This window comes from Ochotona princeps, chromosome 3 (assembly GCF_030435755.1).
Source record: "Ochotona princeps isolate mOchPri1 chromosome 3, mOchPri1.hap1, whole genome shotgun sequence".
Taxonomy (NCBI): domain Eukaryota; kingdom Metazoa; phylum Chordata; class Mammalia; order Lagomorpha; family Ochotonidae; genus Ochotona; species Ochotona princeps.
Window position 1 is genome coordinate 44,756,671 of NC_080834.1, and position 20,679 is coordinate 44,777,349.

At 34.8% G+C, this 20,679-nt stretch overlaps 1 protein-coding gene across 2 annotated transcripts in view; it reads right to left on the minus strand.

Annotated features, from left to right (window-relative positions):
* Positions 1–20,679, minus strand: part of NCAM2 (neural cell adhesion molecule 2) — a 494,137-nt gene that overhangs the window by 200,031 nt on the left and 273,427 nt on the right. For both annotated transcript variants that reach the window (XM_058661261.1, XM_058661260.1), the window contains exons 2-5: positions 19,716–19,790; positions 17,767–17,973; positions 15,740–15,883; positions 9,180–9,317 (exon numbers count right to left, since the gene is read on the minus strand). In XM_058661261.1, the coding sequence (XP_058517244.1) occupies positions 9,180–9,317; positions 15,740–15,883; positions 17,767–17,973; positions 19,716–19,790 (564 nt within the window). The remainder of the gene's footprint in view (positions 1–9,179; positions 9,318–15,739; positions 15,884–17,766; positions 17,974–19,715; positions 19,791–20,679) is intronic.

Consider the following 20,679-nt stretch of genomic DNA (forward strand, 5'->3'; position numbering starts at 1 on the left):
CACATAACTGGGTCCCAGCCATTCACATATGAGATTGAGTATGGATTAAATTCCAGACTCCTTGTACTTTTGAAGAGCAAAGCAGTGAATAGGAGTTCTGTTGGGAGCACTGCACGAATGCCCTGCCCTAAGATGGTGGCTGGTTCAAGGCCAGGAGGCAGCAGGAAGACAGGAGGTCACAGGTGAGGCAGATCTGCCTCCTTTCCAGGGCCTGGCCAGTCAGGTAGCACCCAGTGGACCCATGAGAATGCAAGTGATGGGAGTGAGAGCTGAAACTGCTAGAACAATAAATATAGTTATTGTCATCTCTAAGGCTAACCTATCTTTGCAATTTTTTGAAGCATGGAGAGTATAACTGTTTTAGCTGCTTCTGTGATTTTTGACTGAAGGAATTGGGAATGCTTTCATTAGAGAAGGATGCTTTTGATTGTTGTCTCATTGTTTATAGAATTATGGAGTCTGTAGTTGTGGGGGGATTCTGTATTTGGGATTTCTGTTTTGGAGGTTTTTTCCCCTTGTGGCCTGTTTTCCTCTTAGATGATGGGTGGTTTGTGTAAGTGAAAAATGTGACGAGAATGTGCTACTAGTTGGCAGATGATCGCATGTGCCTTGACCTTGGAGTCCTGGCTGTTGCTCCATAACTACTGTTAAAGAGTGAATAATGGCTTGCTCAGAATTATCTTTTGAGACGCCTGCTTAGCCTTGAAGTGCAGACGGAGTGACCAAATGACCGTACATGCCCCCCGAGTCATGAAGAAAAAACAAAATAATTAGTTACTTGTGCAGAGGCTTGTGAGGTGTCTGAGTAAATAAAAAGGACAACCTTTTCTTGGGCTGTGTGCAAGATCATGCAAGAATGTGTGCAAGATCGTGTAAGAACGGGTGAGACCATGTAAGAACGTGTGAGATCAGGTAAGAATATGCAAGAATGCACCAAGTGTCTGTGTCTGTGTCTTTCTTTATCGCCGACTCCACGCACCCTTCCCGAGTTCCGAACTCTCGGCTGGAGCTGGACTCCGGCAGAGTTCTCTGTCACCCCAGTTAAAATAACAATTATCGATTAACCTTCCAAAAGTAGAAGAATAGAATGCAATAATGTAAAATAATATAAACAAGATAAACACTGAATGGATATCAACACATTTGAAGAATGGAAAGAAAGTAGAAAATCAAGAAAACCCAAAATGTATTCTGTTTGAAGATCAACATAGTTAGATAATTTATGATTTAACCAGTCATATCAGAAGGAGAGGAGGGAGGTGCAGTGAAAGGAAAGAGGGAAAATATATGAAATGAGAATTCCAACATCAATGGATTCTAAAGATACAATTAGATTAAAGACTACTGAGAACAATTTTACATCAATACTGTCAGTAATTTTAAGTAAACTGCACAAACTCCTAAAGAAATAAACCACTGAATTTTCTAATTGAAGGCAACAAAAACATGAATAACCCTTTATCGATTAAAATAGCAAAACATTGGTTTAAAATCTTAATTGCAAACTCAGTCACTTCACTGAATACTTTGACCAAAGTTACCGTAATAATCGCAGTAATGCACTTTGGAAAGAGGTGGAATAAGGTCCAAGTCTTGAGCCCTTGAAACCACATGGGATACCCAAAAGAACCTCCTGGCTCCTGTCTTGGTTTCACGCAGCTCCAGCTGTTATGGCAAGTTGGGAGTGAATCAGCAGATGGGAGTTTTCTGTGTCTATCTGTCTCTCTAAGTTTGATTTCAAAATACATAAATTAATTAATAAAAAACTTTAAAGGACCTCTCTGAAAATTATATCCTGGCACATCAGCATATAGCTTGATCAGAAGTGGAGCAGTAGGGACAGGACCTGGTATTCATATGAGATCCTGGCTTTATGGGCAATGGCTAGGTTGATTTTTAAATTAGTATTAAAAAGAAAAGAATATGGAACAGTCAATTTTATTACAAAGCTACATGAAAGAAAAGGATTTGTAATACTATCTTCTTAATTATTGTAAAGTTACAGAAATAAAACAGCTGGTGTTGGTAGATACACACCAATACAGACTAATAATCTTTTTTAAGAAAATGGAAAAAAAATATATGCCACAGATTGGAAAGTTTGGATAAAAATATTTACAAAATACAAATTAAATATTAGAATTAAATAAAAAAATCAACAATATGGAAGTAACTCAGGAGGTTATAGAAGAGCCGAGTTGTGGTGCATTGGTTTACATTTCTTCTTGGGTTGCATGAATCTCACATGGGAGATGGAATTTCTCTCTCTTACATTTGAACTGGTCTAGTTCTATTTTCATGGGAATTTAAGAGGGTGAATCAAGGGCCAGTGCTTTGGCATAACACGCTAAGTCTATGCCTAAGGTGCTGGCACACCATGTAGGTGCAGGAATGTTCCCTCCAAGGACATTCCAATTCAGTTCCCTGCTGTTTGCCTGGAGGGCAGTAGAGGGAGGATGACCAAAGCAACTGGAACCTTGTACCCTCCTTGGAGAACAGGAGGAAGCTCCTGGTTTCTGGTTCCTGGCTCCTAACTGCGGACTAGCCCATAACCAATCATTCAGGTCATTTGGGGAGTGAGCCAGAGGATGAACAATCCCTCTCTCTCTCTTCCTCTCTCCCTTTCTCTTTCTCCCTTTCTCTCTGTTGAAATGTCTTCCAATTAAAATTTTTACAAAAGTAAGTAAACATCCAAATAAGTAAAAAAGTAAATATGCTCAAAAGGATTATGGAGTAGTACCATAACACTCAAATGATTAATAGGATTAAAAGATATTCCACACATAAGTGGATAATTTCAATTGGTATTAAAAATTTCCTATTAAGGTGACTACAGAGATAGTTTTGGGTTATTGATTGTTCATAAAAGCTTCACCAGTTTTTGGCGTTCAGGAGGTGGGAAAGTATTGCATTGTAGGGATAAATCATCACTTTAGAAATCTGGACCCCTTATGGTATAAATTTTTGCCTCATCTACTCTTTTGATTCGACTTACTGCTAATGCATCCTGGGGGCAGTGGCTCAATCACATGGGTTGCAATCATCCATGAAAGAGACACAGATGCTGTTTCTGTATCCTCGTTTCAGGTTGAACCAGACCTCGCTGTTGTGGGCATTTAGATAGGGGACCAGTGGATAAAAGATTCTTCCTTCTCTGTGTCAGTTTCAACACATAAATGGGAAGCTGTTGTATTAAAAACAAATTTCAGCAGCACTCACTTGGATGGCATTTGATCTTGGATCAAGAAAAGGAAATGAAAACACGGAATCAGAAATTCCCCCATCAAACTCCAAGCTATCATTGTAAATTTCTGCACTGAGTTAGCTAAACAATTGGTAAAGCTGGGAATAATTATTTAATGGCCCCTCTAGATGACTGATTGAGATGCATCAGTCAGATCTTCATGGCAGATCATGAAAATACAGCACCACTTTGTGTGGCAATTGGGCCCCTGGGAATCTTAAAAAGTAGATACAAAAGTAACCTTTGACTGTACTTGATTAGCAAGTACTGACAGTTAGACAGGAGGAAGGAGCAAAGTGACTACAAAGTGTGCTGTGCTGATAAAGCAGAGGACCAAGCTTTGGATCAGTGTTTGGGATAGTGACATTCTGAAAAGGATTTCCTCTTTGAAACAATAAATACATTTCCTCTGAACTTTAAACACTGTACACATGTACTGACACACCACATAGTGCCCATATATAAATAATTTTATGTATATTTTAAAATAGAAATAAAACAATTTATCAAAGATAATTCTTTATATAAGAAACATAATAAAATTATCACACACCTCCCTACAGCCTTCCATATATGACAATAAATGATTAAGTGTACTTAAGAAAAAGATCCTAAAGTACTAGAAAAATATGGATTGCAGGAAAGAAAGTGACCTATAGGTCACTCATTTCAGTCTTTTATATGAAGGAGAAACAAAACAAAACAAAACAACCTACATCTCAGTAGAAGATCATCCATTAGATCAATCTATTAATCTATCGATCTAGCTCTCTACGTACTGTCTATAATCTAATTTCTATAGTTATAGCATTCCTAAAATCAACTTTACATAAGAGTTACAATTAAGAGAAACTTATATGCATTTTTCATATATTCAGACTGCATGTCTTTGAAAAATACTGTAACCATCAGGAAAGATAATCCACCACACTAGGAGATACTTTCATTTGAATAAGTTCTTCTTTACTTACCATTGGACAAACGACATATATCACTATTACCATCAGAGATTCCTTCATAATTTTTATTCATTAAATTGATTTAAACAGTTGTCTGTCTAGTTGATTCAATTATAGTACTGGTACATAAGCAGGTAGTCCATTATCTTTTAACACTGTGTTTTATAGTATGTCACATTGCATACAACTTTAAGTTGAACTTCAAGCAATTTTAAATAAGATTCTCATTTTTCACCATCACAGGTGGAAAAGTGATTTTTGTCATTTCTGACTGCAATAAATAGTAAAAGTATGTAGAAATGTAAGACTCATTGTTTGAGATTCACTCAGATAACAAAGTATACAATACATTCAACGGCCACTTGCATAAAAATCTCTGGACGTTATCATCTGCTTATTTTAATGTTTAGAGGAGTACAAAAGTTAAAATTTCCCTAAAACTGAACTAGTAGGTGTTTTTCATCCAATTTCAACTGCTGGTACTTCCACCAACCTAAATTTGAAGCCACAGTTACCAGTGCATTCTTCACAAATTTACAAAAAGATTCAGAAATAATGAATCATTATAATTTACAGGAGAGATTTATAAAAAACAAACTACTATTGACTAATTTTTATTTTGCAAAATCAGATATGTCAGCCATTTATATTTATAAATATTTCTGAGAAGTTGTAGAGAGCATTTACGCCATCAAAGGCTAGGATGGATAATGTAAATGGATTGCAGCAAGTAGGAAGACACTGAGCCTCCTTCCAAAGAATGTGTATGTGTGTGTGTATCTGTTTATGTTTATTTATCTAAAAAGAGAATATAATAAAAATGCTCTGATATTCAAGTTAAATCATCCTTGCAGATATTCTTACACTCCAACAATTTTCCCTAATATTTAAATTTTAATGTTTCATTTTAAAAAATTGAGTCTAGCTACATGTGATAATGATGTTCTGCATTTTGTACTTATTTTCTTTAATGGGTATATGTGCACACTGATATGTTCACTTGTTGCAATCTGAATATTACATAGACTAGTCACACTGTATTTCCACCATAATGTGTCTTGTAAGTTCAAAGTGACAAATTTAGGGGCAGTGTTACGGCTTAGGCAATAAGCCATGGACTACAACACCTATAGGGTAACAGTGTCCTGGTTGCTATATTTCTGATTCAGCTCCTTGCTAAAATCAGTGGAAGATGGACCAAGTGTTTGGGACGTTGTTACCCATACGGGAGATTTCTGGATGAAACTCTGGGCTCCAAAGCTGTCTCAGTGGTCATCTGGGGAGCTTAAAACAAAGACTCAATCTCTTTCTCTCTCTCTGTCTCTCTGTCTCTGTCTCTCTCTTCTTCACTCCCTCTCTCCCTTTCTCTTCCTTTTTATCCCTACCTTTGTTGCACTGACTTTTCAAATGTGTAAATATTTTTTTTTATATCCAAATTCATCAGGCATAGTTCAGTTCACACTACAGCAGTTGCTGTTACTGGAATTCACAGTTTTACAAACATAAAATCCACATTAGAAGATTTGAAATTACCTTTTATTTCTTTTAATTCTCATGCTAGTGAAGGGTCTGGTGACATTGCTTCAAATATGACCTGATTATATATTTTGTTCAGTTCTTGGCCTATTAATACCAGTCGTATTTACTCTCTGTACTTGTATCCTTTTATCTATATATTTTAGCTATTTTTTAATCTGCTACTAATATATTCTCTCTTTACATATTTTTCTAAATGTAAAGATATACACTACACTCAACTATACTATATGCCCTTTTCATTGTAAAATAGTTTATAATTAATCATCAAATCTGCATTTAATCTATGGCTATGTAGTCAATGAACCAATTCAATAAGGATGTTATTAAAGCTGATATTTTAACTTGTTATGATAAAACTATAATGCCCTTAAGGAGAATGATGGTTTGTTAGATCTGTCAGCATTCTGAGCAAAACACACTATGAAACCTGCAGTCTATATTCCAAATGTACGGAGGTAATATTATCCATTTCATATTTGTGTTTGGTGTCTGCACCTACAGATCAGACTTCAATCGGCCCTTCCTATGGTTTCCAGAATGAAGAAATCCCTATTTGAGTCATTCTTGTTCACTGGCAGAAGGAACAAAGAGATGTGAAGTATCATGCAATATTTCTTGAAGTTTGATTTCAGCCATGATGCATGCCATGATTGCTTCTATTCCGATGGCCAGAGCAAGTCTCCTGATCAACTGAATAAAAACATATTATGTCCATGGGAAGTACTGTATTTCACATGACAATGGGAAGGGGGTAGTTTTATTTGCTTTGTTTTTAAGATTATTTATTTATTTTCATTCAGAATTACCAACACAGGGAAAAAGAGAGAGAATAAAAGAAAAGAGAGAGAAATACAGTCATGTTGCATCTATTGGTTCATTCCCCAAAAGGTAGAAGGGCCGGTTGATCAGGTCAAAGCCAGGATCCAGCAGCTTTATTCAAGTCTCTCACATGGGTGGCAGTGGCCCAAATGCAGAACATCTTTACTGCATTCCCAAGTACTTTATCAAGGAGATGCATTAGAAATGGAACAGCCAAGAACAAACTGTTGTGCATATGGAATAAGGGTGACACAAGTGATGGCTTAATCTGGTATGCCACAGTACTTTCCCCAGGGAAAGATACTTTTGAAAAAACAGTATGTGCCATTAAGAAATGCAGTAAAAACATGAAAAGGAATTAATTTAAAAACTAGATAACAATTATTGTCATTCCTATCTCAGAGGACCCTAGGAAGTGCACGTTAGAGGAGTACGAAGGCGAACTAAAGAGTACCACAATGAGAAAATCACAAAGGTTGATAATTAGGGGCAATTAGAATGTCATAATACAACTGTCAAACTTTGTAACTAAAAATACTGTGAAAAAATTACTTTTACGGTGTTGTTATTTTGTGTACTCTACAGCCTTTCACTGAAACATCTTCAAGAGGTTTTCAAAAAGAGGCATAAAAGAAGACTATCAGAGAAACTCTCACTTTAAAAGGAGCTAGTAAGCAGGGCAGGAGTCAATAAATCTAGAGTAGAATGAGTCTCTTTTCATCTTTTTTTTATTTTTTCTGGCTAAAGTCAAGGTGAAATGTATGAGAAAAACACAGCTGTCAGGTGGCATTGGTCAATCCATTCCCTCAGCAAGGCCCACCAGCATCATTCAGAAAAGGAATAAACTGACGGTTGATTTTCAGCATATTGCTATTTTGTAGAAAAGAGGTCAGAGAAATTTTAAAGTCTGAAAATTCTGACTGTAAAAGAAAAATACGACTAATTGGCATTGTTCAAACAAAGAATACTAGGTTATAATCTGTGGTTGAAAATGTTAGAAGTGGGAGGAAGGCTACTTTCCTTTGAGGAAAGTCAGTCTGACAAAACAGGATGATATCTCCCTGGCACAGAGAAATGCACCCAAGTACTTACCCCTTCATGAACAGCAAAAGATGTAAGAGTGGAAGTACAGAGCTAAACATGCCAAGGTGAATGCAGACCTGTGCGCTTGAAGTTCAAATATTATCAGGAGGACGCACACTTGTATGTGAATGACCTTGCCATCAACATTAATGTAATCATAAGTACACAAACAAAGATGTGGAATCACAGTGCAAAAATATATTAGAAAGCTCAAAGATACTAAAACATATTAAAATACAAATCACAATGCAAGATAAATAGTAAAAGGCTAATATCGTGTGCTTATTGGATGACATTTGGTTTTTGAAAACATTTGACTCACTGTGTTATTGTATATATATATATACACATGTTTCTGTCTGCATGTATATCTGTACAAAATGGTACTACGAAGAGTTCATGGAAATGAAAAAGAAAGTTTAATTTGTTTTGTGCAAACAGCTTTTCCAGTCTTCACATATTTTCATGATATGCATTTTGCTACTAAATTTCTGAAATACCCAAACATACCCAAACAATACATATATTTAATAATAAATAATTGCAAATATTTACATAATTTATTACTTAGAGCTTTCAAAATATGTGTGCATATTAATTTATATTTTAATTTCAATATTTAGGGGGAATACTGACAAAAAAGATTTTCCTATACAGAATTACACTTAAGTAAGTCACTATAATCCTTCTGGAAATCAAATACAGTGCATAGATAGTTAAGTTAAAAATTACAATAAATATCCATTGTACACTTGTTTTGTTTATTCTACATAATATATGTATAGATGATATAATACAGATAACAACATAAAATAGAGATAAGATAATGCTATATTTAAATTTGGCTTTCTTGTACCAAAATCTTCCTCCTGTATTAATGATTTCAAATCATCTACTGATATCCTTAATAAACACTGGACTCTACACCTGTCTTAGGTGTCATCTTAATGCCCTTTTTCCCTATCTCTAAAGTGTAGGCTGCTCCAGGCAGGAGAATCAGGGTCAACTACCAGAAGCTTTGCATTTCTTGAGAATTGTTTTGACTTTTTCTGGAAGCTAATGGGGAGCAATATTAGAATTGAAAAGCCTGATTGCTTAATCAGGATAAAAGTGAAACTTTCAGATTAATTAAATAGAAATTACAGCAATTAAAGAAAAGTTTATAATACACTGATATTAGATGTTAGAAATAGTGAAAGATGAATGCAGAGTGTATTGAAGCTCCATTACTTCACTATTTTTACATATTTAAAACTATCCTGAATCAAAAAGATAATAAATAAAAATGCAAACTTGGCAAAAAAAAAATTTTATACACAGAATTGTGGTGAAGAAAACAGGGTTAAGCAAATCACAGTTGCTGCCTTTGAGACTGTAATGCAATGTAACAGATGCCATGGAAGAGCAAGGTTGATTTATCCAGGAATAGGGCAGATTCATTAGGAAAGACCTGAGCATTGAGTTTAAATGTTTCATTTTTAATAAACCCATGGCAAAAATAAACCATAAATGCATCAAAATGAATGACTGCTTACCATTTACAATAACGATGATATCACGGAAGTCAATTTCTCCCCTAGCCTCCACTCTTCCTTCACACCTGTATATGCCTTCATCACTTTTATTGATGCTGAGAATCTGCAGATTATTGTTTGCTAACACAGCGAACCGATCTGGGAAACAAGCAGACAGGAGGAAATGTTATCAGCAAACGGAGGCTGAGGCTAGTTGCTCTCATTTGCTGAGAGTTAAAATATAGCACTTGTCTCACACTATCAAACTTTTCATCAACAAGCAAATTCAAATTTGAAAGTAAAATGTAATTTCATGACTTCAATTTTGCCACTCAACAATGCCTTGTTGCACCATTTTTCTAAAACACATTCACAATTTTATGTCCACATACAGTGCTTATATTATTATTTCCCCTTTGGTATTTTGAGGGCAGAAATGATGCTCAAAAGAACAATGCACAAAGAATTGATATTGCATACATGAAAACTTTTCATTGAGAATGTATAGCAACTTAAATAGGGCAAAGCATTAGAAAATGTATTGAACATCCCTGTTTACACAATAATCAATCTTCTTAGTTTGTTTAATGGGAGCAAACAAAAATGAAGTAAAATACCATTCAAGTTACATAATCAAATATTATATCCTGGACATACTTAATATTTTTATTTTTGGAGAAGAGAGGGGGAAATGAATGCAATATAATCTGTTTTAAGTACTGATTAGACTTGATTAATTTTATATCAAGATGCCATTCTGAGTATATGCACTTTGGGAAACATGCATGTATATTAGAATAAACTGAGTGGTAAGGTGATCTGCTGCATTGATTCGAAATCTTTCTTTTTTTTTTAAAGATTTATTCATTTTATTACAGCCAGATATACACAGAGGAGGAGAGACAGAGAGGAAGATCTTCCGTCCAATGATTCACTCCCCAAGTGAGCCGCAACGGGCCGGTACTGTGCCGATCCAAAGCCGGGAACCTGGAACCTCTTCCAGGTCTCCCACGCGGGTGCAGTGTCCCAGTACACTGGGCCGTCCTCAACTGCTTTCCCGGGCCACAAGCAGGGAGCTGGATGGGAAGTGGAGCTTCCGGGATTAGAACCGGCGCCCACATGGGATCCCGGGGCGTTCAAGGTGAGGACTTTAGCTGCTAGGCCACGCCACCGGGCCCTGATCTGAAATCTTAACATTAGCTCTGCCTAATTTTATTTCCCAGATCTGACTTAGTTCATATTCTTCACATTTTTTTTTTGGAGTGGTAAACCATTATTTTTCTGAACAAACAGATGATACCATGCCTTTTCCTATTTTGAAGCATGTTTTGCAGGCAATATCTTAGATTGCATTGACGAATGCATCTACAGATATCATTGAATACTGTCCATTTGCTGCATGCAGTATTTGAGATTCCTTGTAGATCTTTATTGCATTTAGGCCTTTTTGTGCAAGAGTAATATTACTTTTCAAATTCCCCACCCTCAGGATAAAGTAAATTTTCCAAAAAATTTCAATATTAATATGGGATTTTTTTTTTGTTAGAAATAAGGAATCACCAGACTACTAAAAGTCATTAATACAGATAACCATGGGATTACTTATTGAAGAGAGAGCAAATACAAAGGTAAGGACTAAGATGCTAGGTCAGACAGAATATAAAACTACAGCCACAGCATTCTCAGCTCAAGTGGCATAAATTCTATGATGTTTATTTTTCTGAGACAAGTATGTTTACAAAGAATATTTGCCCTGGTAAATTAAAGATAAACACATAGTTTTACCATCAAAGAAAAAAAGCAAAGTTTGAAAGGGAGATACACAATTTGTAACAATTTGTAAAATAAAAAAAAATCAGAAACACTCTAAAATATTCTATTTGATTTTGTGATTGGAAATTAAAATGAGAAGCATCATAGTTTTTTTTTTTACTGAAATCTCAAACTTAGAAGAGATGCTCCTACTAGTATCTAGATAATTGTAATACTTCGTTTTCTATACTTTCTTTCCCACACTTAATTTTAAAAAGGCCTATTAATTTAATCAAGAAAGATTTGATACGAATGAAAATATGGACGAAATGGTGGGGAGGGAGGGAGGATGGAAAGGAGCAGGGGACTCCATGCAAAACTGATTCAAGGAAAATAACAGCAACAATAAAAAAGAAAAGCATATCTAAGTTTTAATACATATAAATCTGTTTCATGTAACTGGAAAATTGTAGATTTAAATGGCCACTGAATCCTTTACTTCTACTAATAGAAAAAAAGCTGTCATAATTTTAGAAAATTAACTTCTAAATTGGAATATATACTATTAAATATGTTGTATATTTATGCAACTTTCCAATGTGAAAACAATCTAACCAAAAGAGGTATATAAAACTCCAAATATATTTGTAAGTCTAAGAACTATTTGTCCTAATATAAAGCACATTACTTATATGTTTCCAAAAATCTTTTGAAGACAGCAAGACTTCAATCAATCATGGGTAACCATGATATGAGAAAAATTTAATCAGTATATGTTATGTTTAACCAATGATATACATATACACACAATCTGATGTAATTATCAACAAATAAGAAAAAAATTAAGAAGAAAAAACAGATCATGCCAAATATTTGTTTATGTTCCCTTAAAGATATCATTTTTACATATTTTTCTTCCAATATTCATTCAATGGAATTTCTCATTCATGTTTATGGCTTCACTTACTGTCTACATCTTGATTTCTCAGTTTTCATTAGACAAAACATTATTCTGAATGTAACAACTATTTCTGTGATGATCTGCTTAATATGCCATAAAAACCTCAATCTCAGCATATCTAAATTTTAGCTCAATGTTTCGACCTGAAAATCCCTGTCTGGTTTTCTCAAGTTTACTCTTCATACATTATTTCAATGCCTTTATATGGAACTGGCTACACAAGGCAATTTCCTAACTAGTGAAAATCTCTGTACAAAAAACACTCCAGAGGTCACTGTTAAAAAGTCTGTCTGTCTCAGTGTGTTTATTCATGTCCTTATCACTTCTCTCTTGGTCATTAGTCTGAATTTCTTCTCCCTTGCAGTTATTTCATTAAGTCATAAACTGTTCCTAATGTCTTCAGGTTTCCACAAATCCTTCCCTCAACTGATTCACTAATATCCTTCTCTAACACATGTTAGGCCATGACACTGCCTTGATTAAATCCCTATCATTGATGTTCCCTTTGGGTTAATTGAACACGTTAGAAGTAATGTCAGTGCTATGTTGATCAGGCTTCGTTTTCCTGCGCAATTTCCCTTGTTAGTTATCAATTTAAGAATTCTAGTTATATTTAACTTTTGTATAAGTATGTACATTATATGTACTTACACTTTCTTGAAACTCATTCCAGTTTCTCAAATTAATTGTCCATACTGTATACATGGCATTCCTACTATAGAAAAGTCTTCCTTCTCCTTTGCCCAGGTGATCTCTGTTCTTCCTTAAGTTATTTTTGCCCCTTTCAGCCATATTTGACACCATCCATTACCCTACGTCCCTTAGGTGACCCTTCTGTACCATCATCAATTAGATTACTCTTTTTGGGGAGGTTGATATAAAAACTCATGCTTATATAAAGCCTGATTTTTTATTTCAAATTTTGTGGTACAATTATATAGGGTCTGGGATTCTCTCCTGCAGCAAAATGTCTTCCCCTGACTGAATTTCCCCATATTACTACAATAGTATAGTCCTTCATAGGAGTCATGGTTCCATCAGTCTGTTATTTAATTGTGACAATGTCACACAGTCCATCATCCCATTGTCGAGATATGTCCAACAGTTTCGTTGGGAGTCCATTTTTAATTTGGAAATAGGGATGCGGATATGGTAGTCTCTACCGCATCATCACTATACATTCCCTTAAATGAGAAGCCATAAAACAAATTCAACAACAGGTTTGATGTTAAAACAACCACAATAACAACAACGAAAATTGCAGCACCATGAAGTCAATAATGCATGCCACTGAATAAAAAACACTCAAGGAAACTGATTTTGACTGTTTTATGTATGTATCTTTCCCTATACATCATCAGCATTTTGAAGGCAATTACTACATTTACCTGTTAACTATAAAACAACTTGTTGCATACAAGAGGTTGTATACTTGATATATATTGAATGAGCCAGTTACTATAAGTATATTATATAGAACTTTTGAACAAAATAATCGTATCCATAGTTTTAATGAAGACACAGAACTTGAAATGGATCTAAAGTATTTACAATCTGTGAAACACAATTCTCAAACTGGCTTTCATTGAATATATTTTTGGAAATTACATTCTCATCATGTGATATTAAATCAAGATAAAAATGTTATTTTTGGGCCCAGCACAATAGCCTAGTGGCTTAAGTCCAGGCACTGGGATCTCCATATGGGTACCAGCTCGTGTCCTGGAAGCCCCACTTTCCATTCAGCTCCCTGCTTGTGACCTGGGAAAGCAGTCAAGCATGGCCTAAAGTCTTGGGACCCTGCACCCAAGTAAGAGACCTGGAAGAGGCTCTGGGCTCCTGACTTGGGTTTGGCGCAGCTCCAGCCATTGAGGCTGCTTGTGGAGTGAAATGGCGGATGGAAGATCTTCCTCTCTGTCTCTCCACATTTCTGTATATCTGACCGCCCAATAAAAATAATTTTAAAAAAAGGGTCTGTCTTTATGCTGAACAGTTTAGAAAAGTGTTCAAAGATTCAAAGTGCAGAAAAACAGGAGACATAAAGGATTTCTCTCTTTACATCCATCCATCTGTCCATCCATCCACCCATTCATTCTACGACATTAGAAAATATGTGAGCTGCAGCAAAGAGCTGAACTACACCAACATGATACTGAGATTGAGTCTTCAATCTTTACTTTGAGGCTTTTTGTGCCAGAGATCATTTTAAATATGCATTTTATGTCAAAATGTGCGTATATTTAAGCTTCACTAAGACCAAATTATACTTGTAAATCTTAAGATGAGATAATCTGAAAGTGTAAGATATCATTGCCTAATTGGTTTTTCTTTTAGTATTAAGTTGGATACACAGAAAACATATCGCTCTGGGTAATCATGTGATTAGTGATGCAATTTAAGGTACTTAGGCTAAAAAATACGATGAAATTGTGAATTGACAAATTGTCTTATTATAATAGAAATGAAGTTTCGGTAAACAACTAAAAAGCACTGGATATGCCAAACTCTGAAAAATTCTTGTAAAATTTCAAAAATGAAAATAAAAATAATTATGATACATTTTCTCTGTACATTCATAAATAGATACACTCTTCTTTCTCCCCTTTATTCATAGAAGTTTCATCTCCCAGAAACACAAAATGTGATCATTCAGAATGGAAAGTAGTTTAAAAAGATTCAATTATTTTGTGCTTCTCTGTAATTCAGGTGCATTGAAACTATTCTAAGTTAAAAAATGCTCCGTTAGGCACAATGGCATAGGGACATAATACAAGCAAATTAAGCTTTCAATTTCAGATGACACATTGTTCTGAAATTTTAGCTCAATCTAAAGCAAAATCATAAAGACAATTTGAATGAATGCATATTTCTGTATTTTGCCACAACACTTAGAACATATAGGAGTCTCTCATAGACAATCTCAAAATAATAAATAGGATTCCTAGGTTCACAAAATAAGCATCTAGTGCCACAAAAGCATACCATGTTAGAGCCTGCAGAATATATTTGGCACCATAGCAGAGGAAGGAGGGCAGAACAAATTGGACAGCTACCCCAGCAAAGCGTGTACAGCAAATATCTGGGTGTATGGAGACTCGAAGGTGGACTATATCAACCAATGGACCTTGGGAGGATTTCCTCATCTTTGGATCAGTGAGATCAGCAGCATTTCAGAGGAGAACCCTTGCAGCATCATGCACCCTGGGATGACACGGGGTGAGTGTTCTCCACCCCCGGATACTGAGGTGGTTGGGAAGCTGGGTGTAGCTTCTCCCTTTATCTTCCCCTTCCCCAGGAAAAAAAGAAGAAGAAAGAGAAAATTTGGAAACAGTGGTCTCACCCACTTCCCCCAATCTTCAATCCTTCCCTTCCTAATCAACTACATAAACATTGCCATTATGTGTGTGTGTGTGTGTGTGTGTGTGTGTGTGTGTATACATACCATGTTGAATTTCTATGCAACGGCACTTACTCTTCCATTTACTGAATGCTATTTGTAGTATATTAACCTTTCTGCAGGAGTATACAAAGAGTAAGCATCTGCAGCTCTCCATTACCCAAATCTCATAAACTTTATAGACCCAACCATCTATGTCACCACTGCTCAATTCTACTTGCAAAGCAGCCATAGAAAAGTTGTAAGTATTGGTTATGGCTGTATTCTTACAACATACTATGAAAAAAGTATAGGGGCTGATTTAACCTGAGGTCCATTTGTAAACCCTGGTTTACGGCTTTAACTTGCTGAAAATAGCTGTTTGACATTTAGAGAAAAAAAATACAATTTCCATAATCTCCCATATAGATAAATATTTTTAATTGCAATATTTTTAGAACATATAACTTATGGAGTTACCAAAATACTAACTGTCAGAAGTAGTGGTGACTTCCTTGTTATGATACAACCAGCTGACAGCAGGTGCAGGTGAACTGCTAACACGGCAAACCACTTCGGCATCTTCACCTTGTTTGAATTCCTGGGGAGACACCACTTCTCTGAAAGTGAGCTTTTCTGTATTAAGAAATAAGATAAACCATAAAATTACTACTTATCATAACATACCCTGGAATTGTTTATTGATTATAGAGTAAATAAACATAGATAATCTGAAACCTTATGCCATATAATATAATTCTTCTCCCCAACCTTTGCCATTTTGCTGAAATGTAAGTCCACATTCTTAGAACATCATGGCAGATCCTTTATAAACTGGAATCTATCTCTCCCAAACCATCCAAAGCTCTTGTCTTTTCTAGCAAATGCATTCTTTTTCTCCCTGCGAATTTACACTCTGGGTAGTAGTCTTGATGGCCCAAGAAGCTGGGTCTCTGCCACTAATGTGCGAGGCCTTGGTTGAGTTCCCAGTTTTGACTTTGGTCCTAGATGAATGCTGACCACTCTGGGTATTTTGAGAAAACCAAGTGTTGCAAGTTCTCTCTCACAGTCTCTCCCTTTCTCCTTCCCTTCCTCCATCTCTCCTTCTCAAATACATGCCTACATAAATGTATGAGTATATACATATATACAGGTACATTTTTTAAAGAAATTAAAATCTAAGTTTATTTGGGCTCAAATAACTTTAGATTCTATGTATAGGTTTTTCACTATACTTCATATGAATGTGAATTCTTTTACATAAAAATAAATCTGACTTAGTTCTGTTTTCAACAAAATAAACATTTTTTATACAAAGAAATTATCTTCCATTTCAATATCTTTATATTTAGATGTCAATTTATATCATTTTTTTTTTACTAGTAAACGCTGATGAGCATAGTACCAAACTGATGAAAAATATTTTGAGGGTCCTGCTTGTTAGCCTAGTGGCTGAAGTTCATGCCTTGCATGCACTGGGATTCCATATGGATGCGAGTTCTAAACCTGGTAGCCCCACATCCCATCAAGCTCCCTGCTTGTGGCCTGGGGAAAGAAGCAGAGCAGTAGCGGAAGGCCCAAAGCCTGTACCTGGGTGAGACCTGGAAGAGGCTCCGGGCTCCTACTTCAAACTGATGCAGCTCTGGGCCACTTGGGGAGTTGCGGCCACTTGGGGAGTGAATCAACAGATGGAAGATGTACCTCTCTGTGTCTGTCCTCCCCTCTGTATATCTGACTTTGCAATAAAAATTAAAAAAAAAAATGTGTGTGTGTTTGTGTGTATGTTATCGCCATGCCTTAAAATGTGAAATGTCTGGACTATTAACTGGCATAATGTTTAATCTAAATGTGAAATTTGTGAAGTGTTAGCTAATGAAACGTAATTGCTTGTAACTTGCCGTAAGGAACAGAATGAATTGGTTTATCGGACTTATTTGTGAACTAGAACTGGCTCGAGAGGTGTATGAGACAACACTCAACACCACCACTGCCACCCTCAGTAGTCTGTGAGAGAATGAGAAATGAGAAAAGCTAAAGAAAAGACAGAGTCCCAGTGGATATAAAAAGGAACTCAGCTGAAGAGACATATTGTTGTCAACCAGCTTGTTGAGGAAGGGCACTCTGTCTCAAACGCTCTGAGCCCAAGCCAGTGAGAGCCCAGTATGGCTCTAAGGCTCTTCTGCTCTGCTTCTCTCTTACTCCCTCCATAATGTAAGTAAAAATGATAACCTCAAGTTGTGCCCTCCATCCTGAGACCATGAGACATTCAGGAGAATTTCATTTAGTGGGATCAGTGACTCAGTACTGAATGTAAATGTGTATGTGAAATAGTGAGTTGTTACAAAGTAAAATTTGAATTAATGCATAAACATTAAGCACTGAAAGGCAGATCATGCAAATTTCTTAATCTTGCTTAAAGGTAAAAGAGCCACGCTTGACATAAACATACTGTTTTTTCAATTTCTTTGTAATAATGCACGGTTTCAATCAACTACGCGAATTTAAAAAATATGACTTACGGTAAATTTCCAAAACTACTGTTGCTTCTTGTGTTTGTCCTTTGGCATCTGTTGCTTGACAGCGATATATTCCTGCATCTTCTATATTTGCATTGTAGATAGTTAATCTTGACCTAACACCTTCCTTCTGCACCACTACCCTCTGTGTTGAAATTATCTTCTCTCCTTGAGGATTATACCAATCTATACTCTCGGGTTCACCAATTGCTGCAGAGTCATGGAAAAAAAAAATGTTTCAAAATATGTTCTAAGTATTGTTTTGGCACCAGCATTTACCAACATGGAACCATTATGACAATTTAATAAACAGTAAATGAAAGACAAGAAATCTAAAAATCTCACAGAATTAAAAGTAAACACAAATGTTTGCACAAATGTTCATCTTTGCTGATGCCACACAGAGGATTCAATCTCCAACAAGTATGAAAAATCCAGAAGTGCTTATAAGAACTTAAGCTTCTAAAATGGAATTGTCTATTGAGCTAGATTATGAACAACACTTGTTAGATAACATGATGTCACATGCTCAATCAATCTCCATCAGGAAAAAGGGTATCACTTTTTCTCCTAAATTAAGCAGAACTTACAACATTGCAAATAACAAAATATGATTTACTCTTTGATAATAAGGGCTCTGGATTAAGTTTCCAAGTTGCTATATTTGCATACATTAAGCTAATGACCATTTTTAAAATGGAGTTCAAATCTTCCCTTTCTTTAAGCAAAATGAGTAGTTTCATCATTTCAATATGAAACTCTTAACTATTTAATCATCTGATAACGAAAATGCATTTAATTGGTACTTATATAGTTCAGCAATTACAACTAAATCATTATAGAGTAAACACTTATTTCAGTTTTTCAATTCAGAATCTAGTTTATTATCTTATTCCTTCAGCTTTTAAGTTCAAACTTGTTGTTTTCACCAGAGGATGTATTTTACCTAATTGCTTCAGAGATAATTTGTTAAAGCAACATACATTATTAACTCAGAAGTACTGAGTAAGATACATGAAGTTAACCAACATCTGCAGGAACACATTGAAGAAAATGATTCCTTCTTATTTTTTTCTATGAAATGAATCTCAAAACAAATTATATGGCTTTATGTAACAAATTAGGCATGCTTGAGTAAAAGCATGAAAAAGAAGGTTTAGGCAATGTAGTGTCAGAATGATTAGCTTCAATCACTTTTAATTATTATGTCACGAACAGAAACAATTCCAAATTATTTTAAAACAAAAATTGGAATGAGAAAAGGTTTTAAATCTTAACTGTTAACAGTTATATTCACAATATGAATATAATTAATCCAAAGTGCTATAGAATGTATCTAGTCATCAGCTTTATAATGTATTGAATCTGAATTTAAAGTCTAAGTGTTTAAGCGTTTTCTGAATGAATTTTGTGTGTTTCTGCTTAAAAAGACCCATACACAGATATTGATTTCATAATATATTCTAAATGAACAACCACAAAAATCTTGTGAAAATTTTCTTGATTAAATAGCGTTTCTAAATGAATATTCACCTTTAAAATGTAAGAACTGTGTCCTAAGGTTTTCATTCAAGTGTAATATTGCAGTGTACCATATCTAACACAATTAACATGTTCTTATAAAGATAAAGTAATTATAATCTTTGCAGTCATCTTAATATTACTATTTAGAAGGAATGATATTTAAATATTTAGGTTATAATGCATAGATTTTCTTTGATAATAAGTTATATTCAAATAAAATACACCATTGGCAGCTAAAATTAAGAAAGCAACATTTAAAATACACAATCCATAATGTGATATCCTAAATTGACACTTTTCTAATTATTGGAAACCTAAGCATAACGGTTCTTTGTCAGATAATTTTTTTAACTATTTTTATTTTGTCAATATATTTTGTCAATAGTAAAAGCTGAAAGGATTCTGAAAATATTTGTAAAAATACATACCTGTGCAGGTGAAGAATTTAGATTCACCCACGCTAAGCTCTACTTTGCTAAGCGAAATAGTCACTTGAAGAAGAGCTGAAAAAAATTGAGAAACAATTAATTGGTTTTTGCATATGAACATCTAATATTTTATCAAATACTATGTAAGATGCAATCCAAACATCAAGCAAGTCTCCGATTTCAAGAGCAAATATCCAGCAAATACATGTTTATATGACTATGCATTTCACAACTAGATAAAATCAAACACTTATTCACAATTTAAAACATTAAAATTATGTAAATCAAGCAAATTTCATTACCAGGGAACTCATAATTCATACTCAGAATGCCTTATATATATCAGTAAGTTGGGCGTTGTGTAAATAAAAATTTAACTCCAAAGTTGACCTTTGTTGGAATGAGTAAAGCTACACAATCATCCAGTAATTAACAATACTCCAGTAATTAAGATTATATAAAAATTACATTTTGGCTGCTATGTCATTTGTAGAAATAAAGGCACATGCAGTGGAGGAAACATTGCCGAACAGAACTTGAATTCACACTGATTTTCACAAGACATTAAATTATGTTATATTAAAGACAGCAGTGATAAATGACAAGAGAGACATGCTATTTCAAAAGTTTAAATTTAAAACAAAATAGCTGCATATTCTAGAATTTTTGATCACTAACAGTTTATTGTAAAAACTGAATGTACATTTCTACTATAGTAAAAAAAAAAAATAGTACACCGATTCTAGAAAATGTGCCATTATCACTTGCTTTCAAGAGCAAACAGTTGACCTTTCAATAAAGTACTGGAATTGTAATTAATAATTAAAAAGAATATTAAACCAAGGTAAAAATTTATACTGACAATTTGATGGTAACAATAATCCAAAGCTTATTTAAATGAGCACAGATTCCTGTATCATAAAACGCTACAGAAAACTGGTTAACATTGCACCAGAAAAATACC